At 43.2% G+C, this 8,312-nt stretch overlaps 2 protein-coding genes across 2 annotated transcripts; one reads left to right on the top strand and one right to left on the bottom strand.

Moving 5' to 3' along the window:
- Positions 1–447: 447 nt before the first annotated feature.
- LOC137277138 (uncharacterized) lies at positions 448–4,834 on the bottom strand. Its single transcript, XM_067808807.1, has 4 exons — positions 3,852–4,834; positions 2,976–3,197; positions 2,651–2,848; positions 448–1,884 (listed from the first exon to the last, which is right to left on the bottom strand). Exons 1-4 carry the CDS (start codon positions 4,477–4,479, stop codon positions 1,361–1,363), a joined length of 1,572 nt encoding a protein of 523 aa, XP_067664908.1. The 5' UTR covers positions 4,480–4,834; the 3' UTR covers positions 448–1,360.
- Positions 4,835–5,936: 1,102 nt separating this feature from the next.
- LOC137277139 (IgGFc-binding protein-like) lies at positions 5,937–7,986 on the top strand. The gene is made up of 2 exons (XM_067808808.1): positions 5,937–6,048; positions 6,559–7,986. The coding sequence occupies exons 1-2, from the start codon at positions 6,000–6,002 to the stop codon at positions 7,785–7,787; spliced, it is 1,278 nt and encodes a 425-aa protein (XP_067664909.1). The 5' UTR covers positions 5,937–5,999; the 3' UTR covers positions 7,788–7,986.
- The last annotated feature ends 326 nt before the right edge of the window (positions 7,987–8,312 follow it).

Below are 8,312 nucleotides of genomic sequence, written 5' to 3' on the forward strand. Positions count from 1 at the left end.
ATCAGTTTTCTTTGAGTGAATGCAGGTTATATCAATGTCTTGCATGCATGTTATGGTTTCCACTTGTGTATCCAGCATAAAGGCTGTATAGAAATAGCCTGGGTCATGGAGACTGTAAAATAAAGTACCAGCCTTATTTCTTAAGTGACTATGGGCCGGATTGTAATGGTAGTGAACATGCATAGGCGGAACCAGGAATTTTCAAAGGCTGTGGGGTGTGTTGAGTGTTGATAGTCATTTGTCATAAGTACTGATGAGCGAACATCCATTTGCGAATGGAGTGTTCGGTGAGTGTGTGCGAGGATACGAAATTTGCATTATTTTTGTCATGGAGTTTCACTTAAATTTGGATGCAAAGCGCACTGTGACATTGGTGTTTAATACCACATTGGCACAGAGCCGAGATCCTCACTACTACTTTGAACTTCTCTACGACATCAAACAGACCCATTTTGACAGACTTTAATAAAGTCAAAGTCATGTAGCATAGTCCACTCACTAACTCATTCGTCGGGACGCACAAACCTGCTGGAATAATGTAAGTAAATACTTCGAGACGTCCGAGGTTCGATACAACCGACTTTATCAGGAATACGCATCCCCCAAGCTTGTTCTTCTGACAACTGCATCGTCATGTAGATGATTAAAGTGACCCATTGCCCCACATTTCACCGCGTCAGCTGTGAACAATGTTTCACATAACTGTACCCCCGTTTCGTATCTGACGACGACATTCGCTAGGATATCAAGCCGTTCTATTTGGCTGTCACACATTCATCAGTTTATTATTCTGGAATGTTTCAAACGAAAACAGGCATAGTAACAACTACACACACGAGCTGTACGTGTACAATAATATATCGTAAATACTCAGTATATTTATAGTATATCATATATCTCTGTACTTAGTATAAAGTGTCTTTTAAATAATAAAGAATTCAGCATGCTGTCACTGACAAACATTTGAACCGGCTACTACAGCAGCATTGTTGGTAACAGTGAATGTGTTACTTGTTTGTCAACCAAAGTATTTCCCTATAAAGAGCTATGCATGACAGAGTTGTAACAAAATAACTCTAGATGAAAGGTTTCATTAGGCAATGCCGATCTGTCTCTCAATTTCGCAAACTCTCAATTTCGCAAACTCTCAATTTCGCATACTGGCTGCGCAGCAGAGGTCACGAACCAGTCACGAATTCTGGGATATCATCCGGGTACACAGGGGAGAAAAACAATTATAACAAAAGGAACAACCAGTCCCCGGAAATTGCTCCGCATTAGTGCCCCTTTAAGCAATGTTCCAGGACCAGTCCCTACCACAGCATTATAGCGCAGCCACCACCAAACTGATGTCCGTTTGTCATGCTGGCAACTCCTCACGGGCCTGTTTTCTGTCTTTCACATTCTTGCTAGATTTCTTATCAATGGTTTTGTTTGGTGAATCGCTATTTTTACCAGTTAAATGGGATTCGAGCTCCTTGCCAGCTGATGTAGACTCGACATCATTCATACCAGCTGATTTAGATTCATCCTCCTTCACAACTGTGCTTGATTCTGCATTTTTGGCAGACACGTTCGGGTCATGTTTCTTGTTAAAGGTTTTAGAATAACTTGAATTTCTCTCGGTCTTATGTTTCCCCTGAACAGATTTTTTTCGACCATTATCTGCCCTAAATGACATCTCCCTCTCTTTCACAAGTTCGTCATGGGAAGTTTTCATGGCTTCCAGTTTGCCCATTATCTCCCCGACTTTCAGGTGTTGAGCCTGGTAGTCCATCAAGCCCAGTTCCAGCTTCAGCCACTCTAACGTCTTCACCGACTTCTCCAGCGTCAGTACAGTGGCGGCCAAACCCTCTAGGGACCTTCGCACCCCGTCCATGTCTCCTGCAACACGGAAATAGAACAGCTGTAAAATGTGTGTTGTTTAACGCCACACTGAGCAATATTCAAGTCAAATGGGAGAGGTCCGTACATTATCGAATCTGGAAAAGACAATCTAGTTATCAACATCACGATCATCGATCTATGCAATAAGGATACGATCCAAATGAGTGACACTAACCACCCGATATCGCCCTTTAAGACAAGCATGAGTTGCTAAATACTAATTCTAACCCGGATATTCGGGGGTACAGTTGTAAACTGATCCTGCTTATAATTATTGTATCGACCGAGAGAACGAAGTTTAATAGGAAATTCAGGAGAGCAGGAAGACATCACAGGTTGCATCAGGTCATAGAAACCATTGTTCATTGAACTCAAGGCCTGGTATGCGTACTTGGGGTTAACAGGCCAATAGTGATAACGGAGATGGGGAATGGCAGGTCTGGTACCGTAATGATCCAGGATGTATGTCTCACATGGACTGTGCACATTCTAAAGTGTATACACAATAAACTGTGCAGTGCAGTGCAGTGCAGTGCAGTGCAGTACAGTGCAGTGCAGTGCAGTGCGGGGCAGTGCAGTGCGGGGCAGTGTAGTGTAGTGTAGTGTGGTGCGGTGCGGTGCGGTGCGGTGCGGTGCGGTGCGGTGCGGTGCGGTGCGGTGCGGTGCGGTGCGGTGCGGTGCGGTGCGGTGCGGTGCGGTGCAGTGCAGTGCAGTGCAGTGTAGTTGTGTATATGAAGAGCGAGTCTAACACGATGGTACTGACCAGTTTTAGTCTGTATGTCCAGAGCATTCTTGAAGTTTGTGTAGGCAAGCTGCAGGGCTTTCTCCTGTCCATGAGGGTCCTTCTGCGGGAACCGCTGTCGCAGATACCCAAATGCCAGGTTTAAGTAAGCATGGGACAGTAGATGCTTGTCCTGGACCACCTTCCGGAGATCATCGAGACTTTTCTCACCATCTTCACCTGTGACATAGGAAATAAAAGAAGCAGTAATTCCCAAGTACTACTCATTTTTCATGAAGACATTTCTTTCACGGTACCTTTTGCATTCTGAACATGTTCGACTGATGGTTATGGAATCTATATGTACCTGCGTATGTACTGATAGCTGTCGTGAAGTCTTTCTGTAGAAGATACACGGCCGCTATGTTGTGGCGCATCTGCAGACATTGCTGTGGTAGGTCCTTACATAACTCAGACTTCTGAAGTTTATGATGAGATCTTTCGAAGTACCTCACAGCCTTTTTGTATTCTTCTATTTGGGTGCAAATGAGTCCAAGGTCACACCACGTTGTCGTTGAAATTTTGTCACCTTTAATCATGGGAAATGAACTATATCAGTCTTGTCGCATATGCTCTTCAGAGATTAAACACTGACACTTATAGTTCGACATTGTTACAGCGTCATACAGGGTTGATTGACAAACAGTTGTGAAATGGCATGTAAGTCACTGTAAACAAGTGTTATAGTGTAAGTCATCGCTTCTGCTACGGTCCGGGAAAACTCACTAATGTGTAGGTCACTACATTTAAATACTTTTGGAGTTAAAGGTAATTTGGATTCTTCTAGAACAGCCGAAACATCCGGCATCATATATAAAATACTACTGTTGTTTGCTGATTATGCATTGCATTCTACTGTTTCAATGTGGAATTCACTCGTCCTAGTTCATTATTATTTTAAGGCTGTATATCTGTAATTGTAATGACCTCTTTATTAACTTGTTTGTTTGTTGCTTGTTTGAACCCCTATCCGAAACGTCTCCTTATCACAACTCTTCATTTTGACCCATTAAACCTGCTTGCACTGAGACATTTCGGTCATTGAGACGGTAAGGATCATAGCAACGCCTACAGGTTACCCGTTTTCGAGGTCACTCATGCCGACGTGGACACATGTCTAGCTGTCCATCCAAACGGTTGCCAGACAAGGTTCAGTTTCAATATAAGTCAGCTACATACTTACAACTTAAATCGTCTTCAGGAATAACGGCCAGATAGTGCGGTCCTTCCTTTTTAGCTTCCGCTGGGTCACGTTTCAGCAAGAGGCTCATCAGTTCATACACCATCTGAAGCTCGGTGTCCAGATCCTCTGACTCCATCTGAATCTTTTGTTTCAGAAGTTCACAACGCTCACTTTCTCGGCGTTCGAAGCGTAAAAGAGATTTTACGATATGCTCCTTCAGAGGTGTATCTGACTGACAATTATCATCATAGTGTTTAGCATGATACAGAACATCTAGGATAGCATCTGTCTCTTTGTGTGTAAAGTCTCCATCCCCCTTCACACGCATCATCCCTACCGCTTTGTAATAATATATGTCTCCAAGGATGGTGGGGTGATGCTTCTCCGCTTCTGTTGCCATGTCCGTCAATATGTCTATACCCTTCTTGATACTGTCAGCACTGAGGACGTACGCTGTGGCGAGATTCAGACGACATATGCGAACGTTCCGCTCTCTGTTTGTGCCAAGTTGTTGAGCTTCAGCTAGTGCCTCTTTAAACAGTTTGATTTGTTCTGGGCCGTCCTTTTTACTTCCTTCCTTGCAGAGTCGTCTAACTTTCTCAGCACGTTCGTTAATCAGCAGCGGCATGACGTCGGCGTTGATGAAGCTGACGACGTTGCAGGTGAAGTACGCAATGAGGCGACGTTGATAACGTGTACAGTCCTAAAGACGTTCACGAAATGACATTGTTGTATAATTACCGTTTCATATTTCTATTCAGTACAACGCTGAGGATTAAATCTCACAAACTGTCCATATATCCAGTATGCCTTGTTGTCATGATATGTGACATGATGATCAAATTCCAATATTGGTGATTCACAGACACAGACACCTCACTGTCAACACCCAAGCATATTTCTGACAGCAGTCCAAACACTGCAGGTAGGGCAGACAAAGCATTGTAGTATCTAGACTAGTACCGGCTACAATACAGTCTGTTGTGGGCACCGTTGCGTTAAGCGAGATCATAGATTCCTTGTATTATGAGCTTCTGAACTGTAATAAATCAGGTTTACCTCCGTTCCTCGTTGTAGCGCGTATATGCTCAGGGGCTCTCGATGTACGTCAGCGGCGTGTTTAAGGTGAGGCCGTTAGCACTGATTATATACCACTGACAAGGTATTTCAAGATCGATATTTGTGTTCAACAAACGATGTACGTAGAATGATTCAATTTGATGTCGACCATAACATGATAGCCTGAATGTCTGGTTTAGATTTGGTGAGTAAGTGGTTGTCGTAACGCACGATAAACGGGAACAGAGGGTGTTGCGGTCTGACTGTGGTGCGTCGTGTCCGTTGAGTGATGTTCGTTACCTAAGTCACTGTCCGGTTATTTACAGACAGCCGTCTTGTAAGTGACGCATTAAGGCTGGCACGGGTAATACGGATACCCGGGACGGGTGGATATTGAGTTGTACCCTGGTACCCATCTTAATACCTTGATCCGCAATAAGCATGTGACTATTATATTAAACAATGTAATTAATATGTTATTCTTTAATGATTAAAATGTTGCATTTTCTTGGAAGATTTAGACAGTATTTACAGTTACCTGTTTTGAATACAACACGGGATTAAGATATTTAAAAACTGGACATTTTAGCTTTCGAGCTGAATAATATAATGCCATTTCTTACAAATTCCATGTTAGGAATTAACATATCAGGTATCCGGGTATTGTAGGGTAATTGGGGGTTGGGTACTCGGGTAGAAAATGTGGACCGGTTGCGTCTCTGAGGAAACAAACCAAGGTGACATCCTGGCATCAACAAAACTAATGTCAGATAACACAAACTGACAACACACAAAAAATATATAACATAAGAGGGAAACAAAACTGTCCAACACCAATATACATACAATCTAAAAAAATAGTGTTAGATATAGCAGCTTCATCACAACTATTATTATTTGTAAAGAGATCGCTTAATGCGAGGCCATGGCCAAATGTATTGTGATAAGAATGAAGCCGAAGTCCACGGTCCGTTTCTATGTGCTATAGAGCAAAGTGCAGCATATAGGTCGAACATATGCAACTTCTCATATAATCGGCTTTACAGTAGTATTACTTTCTCCAAGGAGAGTGCTGTAGCAACCTTCAATATGTCCACTTGTTATATCATCCTCGCCGTCCTTCTACTACAGGTTGAAGGTAGGAAACGCTGGCTCTGCTTACATATGAACATTTACACTGATAAAAGATCTGGAAAAAAAATTATTATAGAAGTGACAAGTCGTGGGTTTAATTGACACTTTCTTGAATTTGAGTTACCCGTAAGGGCGGTGCCAGCCTTATGTCGGAACCGACACTCTAAGATCTGGAAAGTTGCATCCCTTTCCAGTGTCAGGATGCCAGTGGAGATTAGAATCTTGAATCTACATGATTATCATTCTTGGTTTGGCAACACCATAACCTTACTTGTGGGTTTCAGCAAAGAGTCAAAGGTCCGGGGCATGCGTCCCTAGGGAGTCAACTCACCCAGTGAGCGTACACACCATTATCAAAATAAAATTCATTTAAATAACTTGGTACTTAAACATATTATATGGATACCAGCAAAGTGAAAGATTCTAAACCAGCTATGTGATAAACAGCTGATGTATACTTTGGTATATATTGTGATGTACTACATAAAGTCTGTTTTGCTTTTCATCCTTTCAGGAAGACTCGATTATGAAGGCAAAACATTTACGGTAGCGTTTTTCCCAGACTACGTGAGCTTCTATGGCAGATCTGTAACTGGACACCTGTATTTTCGAAGTCAATCAGGAGGCACCTGCTCGGTTACAGACGACGACGGGAAGATCCATCAAGTTACACTCAACCAAACGAAGGATGTTTTCACACGATTCGATCTGCCCGGTGGTAAATTCTACGACCTCGGAACGTACGTGCAGAAGAGGGGCATATTTGTTCAGTGTACAGAGGATGTCCAGCTGTACGGCATGAGCACCAGAGACCAGGATGTTGGAGCAGCATCTGCCTTTTACATCCTTCCAACGACATCACTTGACATGCAGTCGGAATACATAATCCCATCTGTCCCTAATAACGCCATGTTTGGGGTCGTCGCTATAGAGAATGACACTTCGGTCACTGTTGACATTAAATCTAACTGTCCGTATTTCGGAAACGGAGGGTCCAAAGTACTGAATGCCAGAGATGTATACCAAGTGGCGTCTCTTCAGTCAGGGAGGGGAGTGTATTGCACCCTCGGAGGTACATATATCAAAAGTAGTAAACCGGTAGCTTTATATTCTGGCGGAGTGATACTTCTTTATCCGGGTGACCATGGTGATCACGTTCTGAATCAGGTACGACCACTATCGCAGTGGGGGCGTGAATATATCGTACCACAGGTGATTAACATGGACAAGTACAATATTCGTATTGTAGCAGCCCATAATGACACGAACGTTACCATATATGGGAAAACAACCACGTCATTTGTACTTGCTGAAAGACAGGTTCACCAAGACGACCATTCCATCGGCGACAATGTCTTCATCTCGGCCTCCAAGTCAATCCTGGTGTCCCAGATCGCAGGCAACGATCAGGGTTACGACGTATTCGGCTCCCTGGTCCCTCCGGTCACAGAATATACGTCACAGTACGTCATACCCGACATCCAGGCGACAGGAAGACATTTCAACCTCAACACCACCATCATCACAGAATCTGAATGCATCCAGGACATAGGGGTCAAGGCCAATTGGACTTCTTTCAAAGCTGGATTACGTGACTTCTCCGTGACAACAATTCCAGCCAACAATCTCACGGAAATCAGGAGTAGGTCGCCGAAGTGCACGTTCGGCGTGCAGATGACCGGGTTTGCCACCTACGAGGCCTACGCGTACTTTCTGACACCGTTTAGTGCAAACTCTCAATGAACGAAACCCTTCGGTAATCAAGGAATGCAATCGATGAAAACCGTAAAACCTCGTTAAATGGGAGGACCAAAGGGACTAGTCACTATCAGTTCTGTTTGATACAGCATGAAATATATTAAAAAAACCCTAACAACTAACACATCCAAAACCCCCAAACAAAGCTATATATTAAAATTAAATAAATTTTCTAGCATGCTGATTTATGATTGTTTTGTGAGTTTTTTGTGAGTTCGTTTTTTGTCTAACGCAGTCAGAGCGGTGTTTCGGCTACTGGACTAAACCAGTGACTGATATTATTAATCACGTCCAAAGCCACCACACAATTAACCGAATTATATACATTGGCTTACCCATGACGCTTTCTCGCCTCTTGGGATAAGTACACAATGCCTCATTATACTCCTCAGAAGAGTCTGCTGACAATTGAGTGAGTTTAGTTTTACGTCGCACTCAGCAATATTCCAGCTATATGGCGGCGGTTTGTAAATAATCGAGTTTGAACCAGACAGTCCAATGGTCAACAGC

This window comes from Haliotis asinina, chromosome 3, assembly GCF_037392515.1.
Source record: "Haliotis asinina isolate JCU_RB_2024 chromosome 3, JCU_Hal_asi_v2, whole genome shotgun sequence".
NCBI classification, from domain to species: Eukaryota; Metazoa; Mollusca; class Gastropoda; order Lepetellida; family Haliotidae; genus Haliotis; species Haliotis asinina.

Excerpts from the sequence above, each read along its gene's own strand:
- LOC137277138 (XM_067808807.1), bottom strand. The coding sequence starts at position 4,479 with ATGCCGCTGCTGATTAACGAACGTGCTGAGAAAGTTAGACGACTCTGC. Across the intron at positions 3,198-3,851 it reads TCCTGAAGACGATTTAAGTT|GTGACAAAATTTCAACGACA; the intron begins GTAAGTATGTAG and ends CCATGATTAAAG. Across the intron at positions 2,849-2,975 it reads AGCTATCAGTACATACGCAG|GTGAAGATGGTGAGAAAAGT; the intron begins GTACATATAGAT and ends CCTATGTCACAG.
- LOC137277139 (XM_067808808.1), top strand. The coding sequence starts at position 6,000 with ATGTCCACTTGTTATATCATCCTCGCCGTCCTTCTACTACAGGTTGAA. Across the intron at positions 6,049-6,558 it reads CCTTCTACTACAGGTTGAAG|GAAGACTCGATTATGAAGGC; the intron begins GTAGGAAACGCT and ends TCATCCTTTCAG.